Source organism: Xiphias gladius, chromosome 4, assembly GCF_016859285.1.
Source record: "Xiphias gladius isolate SHS-SW01 ecotype Sanya breed wild chromosome 4, ASM1685928v1, whole genome shotgun sequence".
In the NCBI taxonomy this organism is placed as follows: domain Eukaryota; kingdom Metazoa; phylum Chordata; class Actinopteri; order Istiophoriformes; family Xiphiidae; genus Xiphias; species Xiphias gladius.
Window position 1 is genome coordinate 10,973,671 of NC_053403.1, and position 19,975 is coordinate 10,993,645.

The 19,975-nt window shown below is 42.4% G+C and overlaps 2 protein-coding genes across 5 annotated transcripts in view; both read left to right on the forward strand.

The window, feature by feature from the left end:
- LOC120789315 (nesprin-1-like) overlaps positions 1–5,566 on the forward strand; it is a 56,681-nt gene extending 51,115 nt beyond the window's left edge. Inside the window, exons 46-53 of the mRNA XM_040125972.1 lie at positions 70–185; positions 447–652; positions 757–918; positions 1,015–1,294; positions 1,590–1,762; positions 2,934–3,243; positions 3,369–3,533; positions 5,186–5,566. Coding sequence (XP_039981906.1) covers positions 70–185; positions 447–652; positions 757–918; positions 1,015–1,294; positions 1,590–1,762; positions 2,934–3,243; positions 3,369–3,533; positions 5,186–5,566 — 1,793 coding nt within the window. The remainder of the gene's footprint in view (positions 1–69; positions 186–446; positions 653–756; positions 919–1,014; positions 1,295–1,589; positions 1,763–2,933; positions 3,244–3,368; positions 3,534–5,185) is intronic.
- Positions 5,567–6,598: 1,032 nt separating this feature from the next.
- LOC120789302 (nesprin-1-like) overlaps positions 6,599–19,975 on the forward strand; it is a 78,077-nt gene continuing 64,700 nt past the window's right edge. For 3 of the 4 annotated variants that reach the window (XM_040125944.1, XM_040125945.1, XM_040125946.1), the window contains exons 1-13: positions 6,599–6,814; positions 7,009–7,145; positions 10,367–10,544; positions 12,984–13,166; positions 13,533–13,676; positions 15,056–15,211; positions 16,181–16,345; positions 17,064–17,236; positions 17,456–17,609; positions 17,902–18,045; positions 18,439–18,603; positions 18,834–19,151; positions 19,919–19,975. The exon at positions 19,919–19,975 is cut by the window's right edge and continues 99 nt beyond it. In XM_040125944.1, the coding sequence (XP_039981878.1) occupies positions 7,042–7,145; positions 10,367–10,544; positions 12,984–13,166; positions 13,533–13,676; positions 15,056–15,211; positions 16,181–16,345; positions 17,064–17,236; positions 17,456–17,609; positions 17,902–18,045; positions 18,439–18,603; positions 18,834–19,151; positions 19,919–19,975 (1,941 nt within the window). In that variant the 5' untranslated portion in view covers positions 6,599–6,814; positions 7,009–7,041. The remainder of the gene's footprint in view (positions 6,815–7,008; positions 7,146–10,366; positions 10,545–12,983; positions 13,167–13,532; positions 13,677–15,055; positions 15,212–16,180; positions 16,346–17,063; positions 17,237–17,455; positions 17,610–17,901; positions 18,046–18,438; positions 18,604–18,833; positions 19,152–19,918) is intronic. The other variant, XM_040125947.1, reaches the window with a different exon arrangement.

Below are 19,975 nucleotides of genomic sequence, written 5' to 3' on the forward strand. Positions count from 1 at the left end.
CATCAGTTTTCCTCAACTTGTCACCCTATTTTTCCTTTTTCGTTTCACTGGTTCTTCTCTTCCTCGAAGCAGCGCTTGTCCAAGACTTCCGCTCCTGGCTTGCAGATCTAAAGTTCGAGGTGAAAGAATGTTCAAACCAATCAGGAGATGTTGCCATCCTTGGAGCCAAGTTACAAAGGCTAAAGGTACTGTTATATACTTTTTAAATATTTAACAATGAAGTATATACTTTTCCATATTATCCTTTAGAAAGAAAAAGCACCATCAAATACTGTATATAATCATCATTGATGCTTTACTTATAGGAATTATGCTGAAAGTCAAACAAAGACTAAAAATACTCCCAGAGAAGGACTTAAAAATTATGAGTTTATGAAGCTTCTGTCACATTTTTTAGGGACATGTCAGTTTTTGAGAGCAACTTGTTCCTCCTCCTACATCCACAGGCGTCAGTCGAGCGGACATCAGAGGGCGAGGAACGCCTCTCTCAGGTCGGTGAGGAGGCTGAGAGGCTCCAAGTCCACCTGCCCAAAGCTGGAGCAGCACCGGCCCAAGAGCATCTCTCTTCCTGTCAGAGAGAGTGGAGGAATTACCTGGACAGCTGTTCTCAGAGCCAACGAGACTTGGAAGAGAGTATTGGCCTTCTGAAAAAGTGAGTCATCACTCTTGTCATGTCTTGTATTTATGTAAAGGAATTTCAATAAAATGAGTATTTGCCTCTCCTTTCCTCTCCTCTCCCTTCCCCTCTCCTCACAGTTTTGATGATTGTGTGGAGGATATAAGAGACTGGTTGAAGCAGATGGAGCTTAGCCTCAAGAGCGAGCCTGTTCTTGGGGCAGAGAGCCAGCAAGGAGCCCCTGACACCACAGCAGAGCTGGAGAGGATGGAAAACCTCCATAAGGAACTTTTAGCAAGAAGGTATGTTTATGTGGGTGTGTGGGGCCATATGTTATAGATGCTATGGCATCAGCTGTTAAATATTATGAACAATAACATATCATTCTTTCTTGTAAGGGAGTCTATCGAGCGTGTATGCCAGGAGGCCCAATCTCTGTCGGAAGCAGGTCGGGGGTCAGGAGGAGAGGTCAGAGTGACAGGCCAGCTCCAGATGGAGCACCAAGCCCTACTGAAGGCAGCCAGGGAGAGGCTGCGAGGCTGCCAGGAGAGTCAGGCCTTTGGAGAGACCCTCCAGGGAGTATGGGCCTGGCTGGAGGAGATCCAGGAGAGACTGGGTACAGTAGACAGCACAATGGGGACCAAAGAGCAGTTAGAACAGAGGCTGGAGACTGTGCAGGTGAGAGGGAGGGTTTGGCTAGTAGACTGTACATATATCTGCAATTTCCATGAAATATTATACAGAAGAAATGCATGAAGTGATTGCTGTTAGAACTTATTATATTGTTCTTTACTTCACCATTTTATTCTAATAGATCTTTTTTCGGACAGACTTTGATTTCAGTTTACAGTTGTTCCAGTGAACACAAGAGGGGGCTGTTTTCTTGAGAAAGTTCTTCATCCAAAATTCTGATGTCTAATCCAGTCCAATGTCCAATGTCCAATTTACTGTGACCCCCGCTTTGTTTGCACAGGACATCCTGCTTTTGAAGGGTGAGGGGGAGGTCAAGCTGAATATGGCAATGGGTAAGGGCGAGTTGGCTCTGCGCAGCTATGGGGCCGCCGGACAGGAAGTGGTCCGCTCTCAGCTTCAGGAAGTGGAGGATGCATGGGCCACGCTGCTTGTGACTGCCATGAGCTGCCACAGGTAGACTGTTCACCTCGAATTATTATCTAAAATATAATATAATGGCTGAGACCCAACATGTGCAATAAAGCCATTTATATACCATAATTCTAAAGAAGTGGTACTGTCTGTCATCATTTCACTATGGAATTGCATATACTGCTGTGAAATGTAAACATATTCTCAGTCAGCCATTCTTGATTTTTTGCTTTTCTTTTTATTTAATCATTTAAACCTGGAAGTTTTAGAGGCCATTTACCTGTCTGCCAAAAAAGTACTCTCTGGGGAACATGACGGTTATTTTCCTCATGATAGACTGATGTCTCAGTGCCATTAATTACCATTGGGTTAAATGCATAATGAGAAGTATTTGTCTCATTTTGTAACTCTGATTGATGTATCTGATGTAGTGAGTGCTTTTCTGTGTGTGTGTGTGTGTGTGTGTGTGTGTGTGTGTGTGTGTGTGTGTGTGTGTGTGTGTGTGTGTGTGTGTGTGTGTGTGTGTGTGTGTGTGTGTGTGTGTGTGTGTGTGTGTGTGTGTGTGTGTGTGTGTGTGTGTGTGTGTGTGTGTGTGTGTGTGTGTGTGTGTGTGTGTGCGTCCATGCGTGCACAGGCATCTGTGTGTGCGTGTATATAACTGAGCAATTACGGCACCCTCAAGAAAAAAATGATCTCATTAGGGACTAAATAGTGGATGGCAAACAGTGGGTCTCACATGGGGTGTGTTTGTATTTTAAGGAGAAAAGCATAACAGGAGGCGAGGGGTATCAGGTGAAATGGAGATGCATGTGTGTGTGAGTGTGCAGATATTGGCAATATTTGTACATGCAGGGTTAACAGATGGCAAGGAAAATTATGGGCGTGTATCTGTGTCTGTGTGTGTTTGAATCCCCCCGATAAAAGGGGTAAAGGCAGTTAGCCAGTACTACTGACTATTTATGTTTCTTGGCCATGTCATGGGTCTGAAATAGACTTTGTACTAATATACCAAGGAGAGTATAAAGGTACACAGTATGTTTTGTTTTTAGAATTATATATATTAATTTTATCTGATTTTAACTAGATTACATATACATTTTTATAAAATATAACAGTACTTGTATTTGGTCATATGTTTTCTTTTTATTCAAACCATATGATTCCCCCTGTGCCAGTCACAGGTTAAGACAGAGATCTGTTGTCTTCCCTTCAGTCGATTGGAGTGGACCGTGTCACAGTGGGGAGGATACCTGGACAGTGCTGCCCAGCTGCGGTGCTGGATGGAGGCTGTAGAGCGGGAGGTTTGTGCCCCGCTTACCCCACAGCCCGGGCCCAGAGAAAAGGCCTCCCAGCTAGAGAGACTTAGAGCCCTGCTGGCTGACCTGGAAGACCACCAGGTGGCACTGTCCAGCCTGGAAGAAAAAGCCAGAGAACTTTTCAAGAAGACAGGTGATGCCAGCTTTAACCATGGTGCTCGGACCCAGCTGCAGGTGCAGTTTGATGACCTTACAGCTTTGGTGGAGGTACAGAAGATGTTATTTTATCCCTTGGTATAGATAGTAAAGAAACCTTGAACGTCTTTTAGCGCACTGAAACATTTTGGTAATATTACCAAAGAATGAACATGTAGATTGTGTTGTTTCTTTAGGAGAGAGTATGTCTTGCGCAGGCCGTTGTGTTGGAACACCAAGAATACCTTGAGGCTGTAAGGGAGCTCACTGACTGGCTGATGACTGCAGGAGAGGAGCTACAGCATTGGTCTGATACATCAGGAGACTCTACCTCCATCAAAAAGAAACTGTCAGAAGTGAGGGTAAGGAAGAGTGTCACATACATAAACATAAAACCTCACTTTGTTGATCCCCTTATACCCATATGTAATTAAAACTTTTTCCACGCTAAACTACGGCATGCCCTGGAGTTGATTTGATGATAAATTCTAATAAAAGTCCTTGGTCCTCTTAACCCGTATGGACACTTTTGTCTTCTATGTATTTATTTTTGTCACTTTTGTCAATAATCAAATTCCTCATTTGAAAATTCCTGAAAAAAACGGGCTACTGATCAGTATATTCACAGATCATATTTGATCATGTCTAGCAGGGGACAGGTCTGTTATGCTGTAGTGTGGGTATAAGTGTGCCTTTTCTGTGCCAATGTTAATGACATTATTGTCAAAGAAAACTATCACACTTTCCTGTAATATAATATCTATTTAAAATCAGATGTAGCCCTCCATGTATTTATAGTTTTTACAGTGTTTGCTTTGCTGACCCTTTTGTATGATTGTATTGTGATTATTTTTTCAGTAGGGACTAATTGCATGTGTACTGAGATAGTATTACCTCTATATAGATTTGTATTGCACACCATAAGAGCATATCAGAATAAAAATTCAGCGCAATGTTGTTGACAAATTGTACAGTATATATTTTTATTTTGAGGTACTACAAGTGTAACAGTAATAAATGTTTCTTTGAATTAACACCACTCTAAGTGTATGTCATAGGCATGCATCAGGGATGTGAATCTACACCCAGTTTTAAGGGTTTATACATATTATCTGTTGCTATGGTAACTGATTCCTGAATTATCTGTACCTATCTAATCTTAATAGACTCCTGCTATGAGGGAGGGCAAACTATCTAGGGAATTGGAATTGGTTCTCAGTTTGTTCCCATATCACAGCCAAATATCTCAATCTCTCCAGGCACATTTTTACTGCCAATAAGTTGGTCTATTACTGTATAAAAAAAAGAAAAGTCAAAAAAATTAAAATAAAATGAAAAAGAGGAGCAGTGGAATTAGTGTGTAAGCTTTTCCCTGTTCAGTAATTCTGCAATTACAGAGGAGGAAAAAATATGTGAGGAGATATTGATTTGCATTTAAATTTCACACATGGGCCCTAATTATCACATTATAAATGGGTGTTTGTAGAGCCATGGTGTGAAGCATTTCAGAAAATGAGAAAATATAATTTGTTGTATACACAAGCTACTTGCACCATTTTCATTTCCCATTTATGGTCTCAAGGTTAATGTTAATATCCTATCACCCGCACTAAAAGCTCAGATGCCATTTTTTTCTCTTTTTAATCCCTCTCTCAGCTTGCTGCTATCGCCTCACACTCAAGTGTTTGCTGTTCACACCGTCTACCTTCCAAATGCTACCTTTCCACACATAATGAGAGATGGAGGCATAGGCCGATGGAGACGGAGGATGTAATTAGTAGTGCTGAGAGAATACTGAGATAGCAAATGAAAATACAGGACATCAGAACTAATGGTGCAAAGACAGAATCAAAGAATTAGAGAAGTTAAAAAAGTGATGGAGCAGGAGACATATGAGAAAAAGATTATGTAGGCAGCTTTAAATAGAATCAATTGCCCATCCAAAGGTTGCAGTTTCCGTAGCCACAGTTTCCGTAGCAACTTTGCCTCCTCTCTACCCTCCCTATCTCCTCAGGAGCGTGTGGAGTGTCGGTTACTGGAGGGCCGAGAGCGCCTCAGCCGGGTGCGACGGAGCGCAGCAACCACGGCGGATCACACGGCGGCTGGAGGCTGCGAGGCCATGGACAGACAGCTGGGGGCGCTGTCCCAGGCTCTGGAGCAGTGGGAGGGGGCTGCTCTGAGGGCCAGGGATGGCCTGGAAGGGGCCCTGGCAGCTGCTGCAGCCTCAGAAGAGGAATACAACAATCTGACCGCTCGCCTGGAAGACAGGTTGAAAGAGATGGATGGACGGCTGAGGAGGTGGAGCCAGGAGCTGATTAAAGCTGAAGGGCGGAGCAATGGCGAGGAAGCAGTGGAAGGATGGCAGCTGGCTAAGGTACAGCAGCACGGACTTTAAATAAATGGCAGCATAATGTCTAAATAATTCACTGTTCAATTTCTCACGATAGTTTATTCAAAAAATAAAAAATAATAAAAACTCTTGTGTTCAGCTGGGAATTGAGTCGGGGAATTGTGATGTGCAAAAGCTGACAGGGGCTACTGTGCAGTATTGTACCATGATAATTTTAGAGGATGTGATTAGCATTGTTTAATGGAAAGTACCCACAGACACACACAAATGTGCACACACATTGTGCAGACATACATCCTCTTCATTCAGCTATGCTTTCTCTGTCAGTAATTATCCATTCTATTTGTAAATCCTAAAAACAGATTAGTTTGTAAATCAGCTTTACTGGGATGACGAAGGAGTGACAGCTACAATCCCATCAGTTTCCCTCATTTTCTGCTCATTCTGTCTTCTCCTTCTGGCCCCCCTGCCCCTCCTCCTTTTGTTTTTTTGCCATTATTTTCCACTATCTCTCCCTCCCCAAACATTCCTTATTCTTTTCCTTCTCCTTTTCCCTTTCTAACTTGTTTAAAATGAAGTGTACAGTGATGTCTTTCTTGGCTGATGGGGCTGTTTCTTATATGCTCCTGCTCCTCACCTCCCCTGCTGCTCTTTTTCTAACCTCAACAGGATGTTTACAGTGTGACAATTTCTCTGTATTGTCAAGGCCATTCCAGCATGTACACCCTCATACTCCTCCCCAGGCTTCTTCAGCCATGCCTTTCTCTGGTTTTCCTCAATTTGGGGCTGTCATAGAACAGAGGAGGAGTCTTCCCCCTCCTCCTCTTCTCTCTCTCCTCCTCCAGCCTGTTTCCTGTCTCCAGCCTTGTTTTCTTTACGCGCCCGTTTGTGTGTTTGAACCAATCCTGCATCTGTGAGGGCTGACAGCTGAATTCCACCAGGAGAGAGTGTGAGAGAGTGAGAAGAAGGAAAAATGTGTGAGAGGGAATAAGTGCAAGGAGTGGGAGGAGGGAAGAGAAAGTAGTAGAACGAGATGAGGAGGGAGGGAAGGAGAAAAGGGAGAAGAGAGCACTGAGAACAGGGAGGCAGGGTTGTTTATTGGTCATACGTCAGAAAGAAAGCGAGCGAGCGAGTGAGAGTCAGAGAGAAAGAGGGAGCTTGTACGTATTTCATGGGACAGGATTTCATGACAGTGTGAGTGCAGAATGTGAGGCACGCTGAGGAGAGCGTTATCCACAGCTCCTTCCTGCCACACTCCGCGAAGAACAGAAATGCTATTGTACAAACAGCACTGTGAGTATGTGTTTGAGCGTGTGTGCGTGAATGTGAGAAGACCGAAAAGAACCGAGCCGGGGTGTGAATAGAATGTGGATGCTCTTATTGGAGGGTGTCATGCAGATCCGTTGGGTGTTTGTCTCTCGTTGACACATACACGCACACACATACACGCACACCGAGCCAGCAAGGTGTCTGTCTGTGTTGTTTAGGATATACTGGAGGGCTTGCAGAGCGCAGAGCCGATGGCAGAGAAGTTGAAAGGCCAACTGAATGACCTGGTGCGATACTCCAGAGATCTGGGCTCACAATCGGACCGGGTCACCGCAGTTATCAAACAGCACAACAGGTGAGAGGGATCTTTCTGCTTTAGTGAACAGTGTGTGTTGAAAAATAGTTGTGTGTGTGTGTGTTTTCATTATGAGATTTATTGGCTCAGGTTGGACTATAACTTAATATTGTCTTTTATTACCTTTCAGCCAATTTATCATTTATCATGATGACATGATCTCACTATGTTATTGTCCTACAAATTTCTTTAATTAGCTGTAGTTAATTACAGAAATGTTATAAGCTAAAAAATTGTTTTAAAATATTAGAGTTTGGTTGGCAGTGCATACCAGTGCAACATAGCTGCTTTGCATAACTGCATAATTTATTGGAATGTTAATTAGTTTATTTATCTGATTTTGCATAAATTTGCTGTATCATAGCATCAGAGTCTAAATATATCTTTAATAATATTGTGATAGAGATTTCAACAATAATACCCTGTTATTAACCCAATGGGAAAAGAGTCTTTTTTTTTCTCTAAGATTTTTTTTTAATGCAAAAAAACAGTATCGACAGTGCCATTCATTCATTTCATAACACAGCAAACGCAGGGTTGAGTTCACCCAAAACACAACTCACATGTTTGACTGGGCAGGCTTAGTGCTCAGTGTAACAAGCTAACTTGTATTAGAATGTGTTAATGTGTGTGTGTCTATGTCCGTGTGTGTGTGTGTGTGTGTGTGTGTGTGTGTGTGTGTGTGTGTGTGGCCATCTCACACACAGAGTCGTGATGTGTGTCAGCCAGACAAAGGTGAAAGGTGACAGAGAGCACCAGAGCCACCAGTTGCTAAGCGACATTTAACCACCTTCCCTTCACCTCCGCTTGTTCATTGCGTTCATTTCGGTTTTCTGTCCTTCGCCGGCTTAATTTTATGCAAGCCGAGTGTGATTTTGATAGAAAGCAGATAATTTGGATGGTCCTGTTTTCCAAGCTGATGTGTTGCATGCCGTAGTCTATTTACTGAGCTCTAATTGCCTGCTTTTGAGCCTGTGTTCATTTAGTGCTTGTTTGTGAACACACCATACAGTGCCTTTTCAAAAGAACAACTGCATACAAAATAACACAACAATAAATATTCAACAAATGCATACACAAGTATGAACTTTCACAGACGCTCAAATTATCTAGTTCATTTGCATGGATGTAATGTTAACTTAATAATTTTCTAGATACTGCATGGTAGTGAGGTAAAGCACTGTATCTAACGTTTATTGGCAGACAACCTGAGTGAGGTCAACTTGTTGGGGATGCTTTGGCAGTTAATTGAGTTTGGGTGCTGATTGGCAAAAGCAGCACCCTTCCTCATTCACTTGGCTGCTCAGTCTGTAATAGACTTGGCCTGTGTGCTCTTTGCACCTGTCCTGCATTAAGCACTGTAGAAAGAGGAGCAACGCGAGAGAGAGTGGAGGAAAAAAAAGGAGTCAGGGAAGAGGGGATAGAGGAGGAAAAGGCAGTAACTCCCCCCTCCTCTTCATAGCACATGCCAAATTTTGTCTGTCACAGCAGAAAAAAGTGCTTCTTCCACACTCATGCTATCCCCACTGTATTACCCTTTCATGCCCTCATCGCATCATTAAAACTCCAGGGTGTTTGTGTGCATATGTCTGCGTGTCCATTAAAGGATGTGTTTGTGTGTGTTGAGATCTGTTGCAGTAGGAGGGGGCGTGTATTTTTGAATTGTTTTTTTTTTCATGCCTCCCTTTGGAAAGCAACTCTTGCTTAAACAGCTGCGTACCTTGTTTCCCTGCTGTCACACTTTCCATCACCTCCTCCACTCCCCCCTCTTTCCTTTAACCTTCACTTACTGCCCACTATGTTTGAAATCCAATGATGCTTTTCTTTTGTTGTCCTACATCTTCCTTATGTTCAGTATGAATCTGAATTAAGTTTTTTGCACGTTAGAATTTTGCATGCTAATAACTGTAGGTATTGTTTGCGCTGTTAAGGTTTCCTTTTTGCCTGGAGTGTAAAGACAGTAATTTTACCAGCTTTGACAAATGAAAGAAACCATGTAACTTACTCATGCATTACATGTGCCAGTATCTGCAGAAATTATGTCCATATTGTGTAGTTCATTCAATACCAGTGGAGGAGTAGTGTGCCCTATGTGTAGCAAGGTCAAAAGAAAGAGTGTGGAGGTGGTGGATGTAACGTGTTTGACTTTCACACAGGATACAGGAATTGGTGTCCTGTCGCAGACCTGCAATTCATGTTTTTCAATGTTCACAGTAACCACAGTCTTTCCCTAAACTTAACCATACTGTAGTTCCCATGTGCAGATGCTGTAGAAAGACAAATTTAAAAAAATGTTGATATTGGACATAAAATAACGTTATTATAAATGGGTTTTGCACAGTTGTCCAGTATTGATGTTTTTGTCAGCCAATAGGGCTGCATTACTCACGACTGACCTTAAAATGTTACCTTTAGTATTATGGTCTTTATTCATCCCTGTCGCTTAAAGAAGGACTTCATTTCCGATTTCAGTTTTATTCATCATAGTTGTTGAAATCGTCTCATATGTTTACAAAATGTCCTTTACTATGCTCCAAACACTGATATTATCTGTCTTGTTGTTATCAGTCTGTCCTGTTACTGTAGTACATGGTTCAAGCTATAAATTCTGAAGGATACATGAACAACAGAAAAAAATGTGATGATGAGCATGTGATAAGTTACTGGTGAAGAAATACTGCCCACTTAAGTCCAAATGTAGGAGTCTCTCTATAATATACCATAACCCTTCACTATAATCTCTCCATCACATACTGTATCCCTGCTACATCCCTTCCATCTCACCCTTTTTCTTACAGCATCATTCTGCCATCCCTTATTCTCGCCATCTTGTCACCCCCATAAACTCTTGCCCCACTCATATGTTGCCTCTCAACCCCCTCCTAAGTATCACCCCTTAACACCATCCCCCCACTCTCCCTCTTTGCCCCGCTCATTCCTTCCACTTCACCAACTTTGCCATCTCTCCACCTGCTTGTTTCTCACTCCTGCTCATCTCCCTCCTCCTCCTCCTCCTCCTCCTCCATAATGTGAGGACAGTATGTACAGTACTGAGTATCTGAGCATCTGCTCATGTATCGTCTTTGTTTTGATGAGCACATTGGCGGTAGACAGCAAACACTTCCTGCGGTTGTAACCCCTTTCTTTCTTTGTTCATTTCTTCAGGTGGATTTGAACCTGTGAAGAACATGTTAAATCCATCCTTTTCTCTTGTCCCCCAGCCTCAGTCTTCGAGCGTCCAGAGAGTGTCAAAACAAGGAGCGCTTGTTGGAGCAGAGGTTCCGCACAGCCCTGAGAGACTTCCAGCAGTGGTTGGTCAACGCCAAAATCAGCACTGCCAAATGCTTTGATGTCCCACAGAGTGTCGCAGAGGCCTCCACTGCTCTGCAGAGGATCCAAGTAAGAGATATCTTATCTTATTGACAAGGGACACCTGTGAAATTCTTATTTTGTTCTTAAAATATTGGTGATAAAAAATGTTGTTCACATGCAGTCTTCACTATGATGTTTTTGCACTACAAGTTGCAGATGTCACTTGGAAATCACACTTTGTTCACCCAATTCAGCAGTTACTGCTTGTACCTGTTTTTTTTTCTGTTTATTGCTGCTGGAAATATGAATTGCATCACTTCCTGTGCACAAGAGACTTTTCTCAGGACAGACCTACCAGACACAGAAAAAGCAAATGTACAGATTTAATCAAATTTTCGCCGTATCAGTTATGGATGGAAAGTAGTAGAATTTGTATTTATTTGAAGGAAAATGTCACTGAATGTTGCTTTAATCCATCTTTTTAAGAGCGAAATTTTTAATGACTTGCTATATGCTGCTGAAGTGATTGCAGGATAGATAACAATACTCATTCATAATCTCAGCTGGCCCATGTAGCCATTATCCAGCTCCACTGAGGCAGTGATGGTTTCAGAGTAAGTAGCTGTTGATAGTGGAGTTAAGGGAGTGTAATTTATTCACTTACATAACCCAGAGTTTTTAGCCTGTTGAGGGAATGAATTCAGCAATCTTTTTGTCATAAAAGTCTTTCTGTCTCCTTCTGCCTTTGTAACTGTAACTGCTCCTTGAGAAGCTTTAGAACCTCATAAGTTTGGGTCCACACTAAATCCACAGTTGCTAATTACAAACTATAGCTGCACTTAACTTTTTTATGCATGCATTTGTCAGGCTAAGCAAAGATTGGTACCACAAAATAAACTGCTAGAAGAGAAACAATGTAATAGTTGAAGAATCAATCTGCTTTCAATGTGAGATTGCTCGAGTGGATGTCTGTACTGACACGCCCACTGTTGAGTGTCCTCTGGTGGGCTTGTTTGAGTGGCGGGACCTGCCATAGGCTGGATAAGCTGGAAGTGGGCTCATAGCCAAGAGGGATAAGAGAAAAGTCCACAGCGGGGTCTCGCTGCCATTCTCTTCAAAATATCTCATGTGTCTCTCTTACTGAGAAGTCTGTGTGTCTTTCTCTGGGAAGCTGGCAGGTGTAACAGTCTGGCAGCCTCTTAAGAGCACCCCAGGGCCCTGGCTAAGAGTCAGGTGCTTGTCGGTTAACGCAGACGTCCCCACATCCCTGCACCAGACAGTTTATTACCTCTTAGACACCTCACCACATCGACCACTACGTTACCATCAAGGAATTTTGATATTCTTGCTTGAGCTGAGCCTTATTCTAAGACAGTAAATCTACACTTTTAAAGTTCAGAACTTGATTTTACTCCAACATTTTAGATTTTGGTTCACTGGTGGCAGTACACATGGCACTTGATTTATTAAACAGTCACATGGTGAACAAAAAGAGCCAGTTCACAATGTCATAAGAACACTGGATTATTTGAAGAGATCATTTTCTGAAAAGATGTCAAAAAAGGGAAGCACTGGACAGGAAATTTGTGTGCGCTTCTTCAGAAGTTTCTACTGTAGCTTTGAGGATGAGAGCGGATGTCATAGAGAATATGGCAGTGGAGGAGAGAGAACTACAGAGGCGGTCATGTTTTATTTATTATTGACTTGGTGAGGAATGTGGAACAATGTTTCCACATGGCTGACCTCCAGGAGGGCCAGCATGGGAGGGGTGGGGCATCCATTGTGTCACGCTTAATTGGTGGTATACAGTTACACTGGCAGGGGGAGAATGGTAGTAAGTGTGAAAAAGACAGTGAATGACTATAGAAGAGAGAGAGAAAGTAAAGAGACAGGGAGATGAAGAGAGACAGAGAAAGACACAGCCTTTCAATGCTTGTATGTGGCTGTGCTGTACTAAATTTGTGTGTGCGTGAGGACGTTGGAGCTGTAGTTTGTATAAGTGATGTTCTGACTGCACAGATGGTGGAGTGGTCCCTGCTGTGCTACTGTCATCAGCTTAGCTCTGAGGGAGGGGTTGTGTGTGTGTGTGTGTGTGTGTGTGTGTGTGTGTGTGTGTGTGTGTGTGTGTGTGTGTGTGTGTGTGTGTGTGTGTGTGTGTTTTGTGGGTGTATATGGAAGAGCTATGTAAAAACCAACACATTTTAGACTCAATGCTTTTCCTTATCTGTCATTGCCTTCCTGGGTCAGGCCCCTCCTTCTGCACATGCATATGGAATTCGTAATGACTCGGACTAATTACTGCTTTTGATAGTGTAAAGTGAGATTCTGGCACACCGAGAAAAAAAAAAAAAATTCCTTGTCTTTCGCCATATTAGTTTCAGGTACCCATCAGCCATTTCATCAGGAGTGGAAGACAAAAAGAAGTTTGAGGTTGTCGTCCTTACGCTTTAACATTCTCCTGTCTTTATGTATGTGTTTGTGTTAAATAGCCACAGTTCCTTTGTCTTTGTCTGTGTATCCCCACAGGAGTTCTTGAGTGACAGGGAGCATGGCCAGGCCAGGCTGAGTACAGTAGGAGCCAGTGGGGAGCTGCTGATGGCTGTGGTGTCCAGAGACAGAGTGGAGGGGATCAAGGCCAAGGTGGCAAATGCGAGAGACGACTGGAAGACCCTGATGAATAACCTGCAGATGAGGGAGGATGCACTCAAGGTTGGTTAACATTTACTTTTGTTTGGTTGCTGCTTTCCAAGGACTGCCCTGAAAAAGAAAAACCCGATCTTAAAGGGGTAATATGGTTAAATACTTGTTAACCCTTGTGGTGGTTGTCTAAATGTATGTAGATTTAGTATTTGTATACAATATTTCCATGTTTGGGTAAGTTTCCCTGCTGTCTACCTCATTATTAACACTGTTTTATACAGATGTGTAACTGTATAAGTACTGGTTTGAGAGATCTGATAGTATAATAAATAAATAATTTCATTTTAGCATTAAAATGCTTACTTTATCTAATAACAAACAAACAAATAACAACTGTTGTAGTTGTATTTGAAAAGTTATGTGTCGTATTTCCAGAACTTGCAGTCCCAGATGACGGAGTTTGAAGCCAGTGCAGAACCTCTGCAGGACTGGCTGAACAGCACAGAGGTAACAGTTCAAGAGAGCAGTGCTCGGCTACATGACCTTCCAGCCAAGAAACAGGAGCTCAGTAAACTACAGGTATTTTGGAGCCCAAAACTGTGCTTCTTATGCAGTTACTGTATATCTGAACCCACTCTGTCTGGGGCACATAACTAGCAGATTTGTGATTCCTCATAGCCAAACATCGCAGCTCTCTTAAAATGATGCTTCTCCTATAATGTTCGTGGTTATTCATGGGGCCGTCTATCAGTTTTTGCAGTGTTTTATAGACATTCCTTAAGCCATATGTTTTGCAACACATCAGGACATTCTAATCCATCCTGTAGGATCCATTTTCTGTTAAATTACATTATGTCATATTGAGGGCGTGCCTTTAGCAATCCTCCTCTCAGCTGCTATCATGGACATTCTCTCATTTCCTCTCTTCACTCAAGTAAAGCCTGGCATTATACCATAAATTGAATATTAAGTAGATTTTCCAAGGATACTAAATAGTTGTAGCTCTCCATCAGATATGGATCCCTAAAGTACAATCTGAAATCAGCTGGGAAAAGAGAGGGACCTAATTACATTTGTCGAGCACCACTGGATCAAAATAGACCAGCGTCTTGACACAATAGTCAGAGGAAAAGTCCAGAAATCTAATTAATTCTCCTTCTGTCACAGCTGAAGCGCGGCGTGGCTAAAAGGCCCTTTTCAGGATGCGATAACAGCCTCTGCCATGTCTGGCAGAGACAAAAAAGGAAGAGAGCCACGGAGCGTTAAAAAGATAAAACTGACAAAAAAGAAAAAAATATATCAAGCCCATCTCAAAGCTCTACTCTTATCTTTGTTGCTATTTTTGTATTTACTCTGTCGCCTGCTGTAGCACTTCTCCTGGTTGCCTTTTGTCTGGCCCTGCAAGCAATTACACTTCTTCCCCCAGCATCTGAAGTCCAAAACAATACATGCAGTCTTCAGTGTCTGAATCTGTGTTGGCAAAATCCTCTTTACCTTTTCACATATATACCCCCTGCCTTTGCAGTATTTTATCAGGCATGTCTCCACTCCCCGTTCTGTGCTGTGGTGTCTAACTGAATAACTGTATTTCTATTTAAAAACGAACATCAAGAGAAATACTGCTGATGCTCTTTTTTAAAATGTTCTTTTCCCTTGTCCTCATCCATGTATTTTGATGTGCTCTTGTTGTTCTGTCTGTTCTTGTGACATGTTAACCCAACCCTGTATCCCTCCTCTGTGCCTCTCACACATCCCTTTTCTGTCTTCGCTTTCATGAAAAACACCATATTTTTTGTCATTTCATTTTGCCCCTGACACAAAATTTTATGGTGCTTACACACAACCATCCTTTCCAATCTGTCATTTTTAACCCTGCACTCCCAACTGTGCTCCCCCACGTCCTATTGCTCCTTCATCTCTATTTCATCTCCTCCTCCTCCCGCTTCATAATGACCCAGTGTGTACTGGAAGAGATAGCCAGTCGGGAAGCAGAGCTGGGCAGGCTGAGGGAAAGAGCTCACCGTCTTTGGGAGGGACAAGCAGCTGGCAAGGGCTTCGTCCATCGTGTATCCCAGCTGTCAGCACAGTACCTAGCCCTCAGCAACTTAACCAAGGTAACACTGCTCCCACCTTGTAACCCTGCACCCTGCCTTTCTTGTTTACCTATCTGTGCTTCTGTCTGAGAAAGGCTGCAGCAAGCTGAAATGTGCCTTGCTTGATTCATGTATTGTTTGAGGTAAAAACAATGGAGCCTTCTGTCCAGCCATGTTGTTTACTGTTGTTCTGTGTGATTTGCTGTGTCATACATTATTCCCCAGTTGCACATCAGTCATAGTTGCTGTCATCCGCCTCCCTCCATTGAAAATATTGCACTCAAGAATGTCTCCATATCCACAGTAAGGGGAGTACAGTAATCTATCTTTCACCTCCAAAAGGTCTTCCGGGTTTCAGCCTCATCAACATAAAAAAGGCCAAGGCTGTTGAGCTCACCTTTATGCAATGAAACCCTTCTAAAATGCCAGAGCTGAAATGTGTCAGTGCTCGAGAATCTGACCTTTTTTGAAGCTCTCATTAGATTGGTCGCAAGCTTATGATTAATTTGATACAGTGTAGAACAAAACATTACACTGACCGCGGAGCACCACTCTCTTACCTCAGGACAATGAGAGTGCCCCAGCAATGATGAATGGGATTTATTTACTTTGCCAGCCGACTAGTGGAGCGCTATTTTTAGGTCTTCTTCCCTACCATACATGGAAACAGTATTGAAATCATTTAAAATTGCCCCTTGTAGATTGTTATTGTAGCTCTGCCTTTCCACACCCTACAGTTACACAGATGTTGAAGATGTACAAGTGATGACTGCAAAGATAATACCTTGTGTAATGTGGGGGTGGGAAGGTCTCCAGAGACGCCTGTGAGGAAAAACAAGACTTTAATTTCAAATACAAACAGAACAACATGGAGACTGGAACCAGAAACGATTGTGTCCATAATTTTTTTACTCAGTGCTAACCTGTTCTCTCATGACCAGTGTAAGGCTTGAAGAGTGTGTTTACAGTGCTGTGCTCTGATTTTCAAAGGACAAAGCCTCCAGGATTGAACGTATTGTAGGGGAACACCGCCTCTTCTCTCAGGGTCTTAAAGAGCTGCAGGACTGGGTGTGTGAAGCTCAGAGGGTCCTCAGTAACTGCATCTCTACCACCACTGACAAGGGCGTGTTGGAGGACCGGATGTTACAGCTGGAAGTAAGGGGACAGAAGATCCCTTAAAAGAATACACTACAATTTTCAGGGATTGGACTATTGGTTAATTTTAGACACAAAAAAATACATGTCTCCCAGGGAATATATTTCCTCCACTGTGCCATGCTGACATTAATAGTGATTAAAGGAAACTAGTGCTTCAAAAGTGAGAAAATCAGGGGTCGGAGCTCTGGCACTTAAACGGATCATAGTCAAGTCTGGCAGATTTGTGTCCGATTTTACATCCAAATACAAATACAGTACAAAAATGCATTTAGTCAGTGGGGAAATAAGGTGGTACAGAAAGGGACATTGTACCTAAATGTTTAAAAAGTAAAGACTACACACACTGTTTTAAATTAATCATATTTTTAAATTATTAAAATGTCCATATTCCTGCTCTGGATAATATACGTCAATATAATACAATAATGATCAGCTTGTGTTTTTGTGTAGTGTAACCATACCAGTGCAGTAGATTTCTCATTTCATACAAATGATAGAGCTTCAGCAGTATCTTGACACAGAGAAATAATTCAGTCAAACTTTAGGATGGCGCACCGGACCAAATGATGTCCTTGAAACACATGGATTGTTGGTGATCATCAAATAATGACTGAATCACTGGAAACCCTAATATATTTCTTTTAATGATGTAGAAAGGAAAATAAAGATATTTATTTTAGATCTTAGTTGTTGTTTTTTTTCCCTCTGTCTGCAGGCCTTACTGGCTGCTCGTCAGGAGAGGGAGATCCAGCTAAAGATGCTGCTGACGCGGGGAGAAGCAGTCCAGAGAAATACCTCGGCTGAGGGCGTCCCGGTGATTCGCAAACAGATCCAGGACCTCAAGGACTCATGGGATTCCCTGCTTTCTGCCTCCATTCAGTGTAAAAGGTAGTGATCATGAACCGATCAATCTGTCAGACAGTTGATAGATGGGTCTGGGAACTGTCTAGTTACTCTGATGGATTTCAGTTAGTTGAAAGGTTAAAGGGACAATTAAATTTAACAGTTTGCATGTATAAGATGCATGTGTGTGTTTCTGTGTGCGTCTTTGTTTATATCTGTTTGTTGCCTGTGTGTGTGTTAACTTCATTATGTTGATTGCCACAGTCAGCTGGAGGGTGCTCTGTCGCAGTGGACCAGCTATCAGGAGGATGTAGGTCAGTTTGTGTTGTGGATGGCCCGCGTGGAGGAGACATTAAGCTGCTCAGACAGACAGTACTCTGAGATGAGAGACAAGACGGCTAACCTGGGAAAGACCAAGGTATCACACCTCGCTAATAATAGCTAGCCTAAAAAAGCCAGACTACATTTTCTATTTATTTTTTTAAAGTACTTATTTTTTGCATTGAGATTAAACTCTACAATACATCCTACTAAGGTGGCCTGTTTATTGCTCTTTTACATTTTTTCACAGAGCTGTTTTTCCAGCTTTTCTTTTTTTTAATGTTTTACCAAAAAGTTTGAATACCACCCATACATGGCAATGCGAGAGCCTCCCGGTGGAGAGAGATAAACTGCAGTGAGTGTGTGCATGTTTTCTTATTTCATTCCAGCTTCTTTATGAAGAAGTACTGAGTCACAACAGTCCTCTCGAGACCATTGCAACAAAGGGGTCCAATATGGCTGAACACTACACTACCCAGCAGGAGGTGCAGCAGCTGCAGTGTAGATACAACACCCTCAAAGAAAAGGCCAAGGTACTCACCCAAAACATATGGTTTCTTTTTTCCTCTCCAGGCATTTGAATAATGAATGATTGTTTTGAAAATGCTTCTCTGAACGCCCACTTCATGTTGTTTCATATATATCAATTATTTCAGAGAATGACCTGTATGTTGAACATCTTAGTAACTTCTCTAATAATCATTTAAAATTCATTACGCATTTTACTTTAATGTGTAGACGTCTAAAGTCAAAGACAAAGACATCATTCCATCGTGCTGTCCAAAACACAATAATATTTACATTTTTGTGAGTTATATATTGTAAAAATAACCAAATTATTGTTTTTGACAACAAAATTTCCACTGTCCTCTGACCTTGTAATATTGAATGGGCTCTAGTAATGTCTCCAACCTGTTGTTTTGCAGAATGCAGTCAGTAAGGCCAAGGGACTGGTGCTGGTCCATCAGGAATATCAAAGGGGGTTACATGTGTTTGAGGACTGGCTGGAGCAGGAACAGGCCACTCTGGCCTCTTTGTCCCATCAGGAGGGAAACGTGGATACACTAGAGAAGACACTGCAACAGCTACAGGTAGTAATACTGTTGAATTTTGTGTGTCATGTAATTTTCATGAAAAGAGAATGTACGAATGTAAGGGAAAGCATCCTCATGTTATTGTGTACTCTCATACACACAGCCGACATCAGAGCTCTCTCGAGGCTAAAACAGAAATCTTTAACACCTGGCCTTTTTGGCAACCGAACCACTTCAGACTCCTCAGTCACTCTGTTTCTTTGTTATTCCCCTCATTCCCCTCATAGCTCCTGCAGGATCGATGCTCAAATGGCCAGTCTTTGCTCTCCTCTGTGCTGACCAGCAGAGAGCGAGTAATCCCTTGGGGTACACCACAGATCGAGGACCGCGCCCTGGACACCGCTCAGAGAGAGTGGGGGGCCTACCAGGGTCGTCTGGAGGAGACTCAGGCCCAACTGAGCTCCACACTGACCAGACTGAGGCAGATGGGCCAAAGGTTCCTGAGCCTGGCCCAGTGGCTGGAGGAAATGGAGAAGGTGGCAAACATCAGACGTCATCGGAGGTCAGACAGAGCCAACAAGGAGACTCAGCTAAAGAAACTCCAGGTAAGAGAGAGACATGGTTTCTGCAAAAGGCCTTGAAATCCATATTAAACATGTGCTCTTAATATACTGTGCAACTGTCAATACAGCTGACACTTGCAGAAACGGGGTTATAATGTAGACTACACAGGTACTTCCAACAAGAAGAATAACAAACAGTTCACCATTTCTTAAGGCCCAAAGTAGCAAAGGGCTAACCTACTAGATTTCTAACTGAATTCCAGTGGCTTTAAATGAATCCTGTCAAACTCCTTTTGCCGTCTTTGATCCAGATTTTTCTTTTCGCTGTAAGTCACATCAAGGCAGTTCCAAAAACGGTGTACATACTGACTCACTCATAACTCAACCACAACAGTACCCAAGGCAAGTAGATTTTGCCCTTGAGGATGAAAGTTAAATATATAATAAATAATTTTTGTAACCTATGCATACACTCAATTCACAGCGTGTGTCTGAAGGAAAACAGCAGGGGCAGAGTATTTTCCTACTAGGTCTCCTCCCTATGGAGCACACTTCCTGCCAGTGTCAGGATGTCAGACAGTCAGTATTTTCCTTCCCTGCATTCAGAGGGACACGCTTTGGCCCTACATCTTGCTGCTTGTGATTTGATGTGATATTTCTTGTTTTTTATTTTTACTCCAGTGTTTGTTGACATCGCTTTGCTTTGTTTCTTTAAACCAGTTTAACTAGCAGTTCAAGTCATGTATAATTTTCACTGGATTTAACTAAAATATGATAATTCATATACATCTCTATGTCTCTTGTGACAGGGGTGTCTTGAGGCAGTGCTTGCACGGCAGGGAGAAATCGATGGGCTCTCCTCTCTG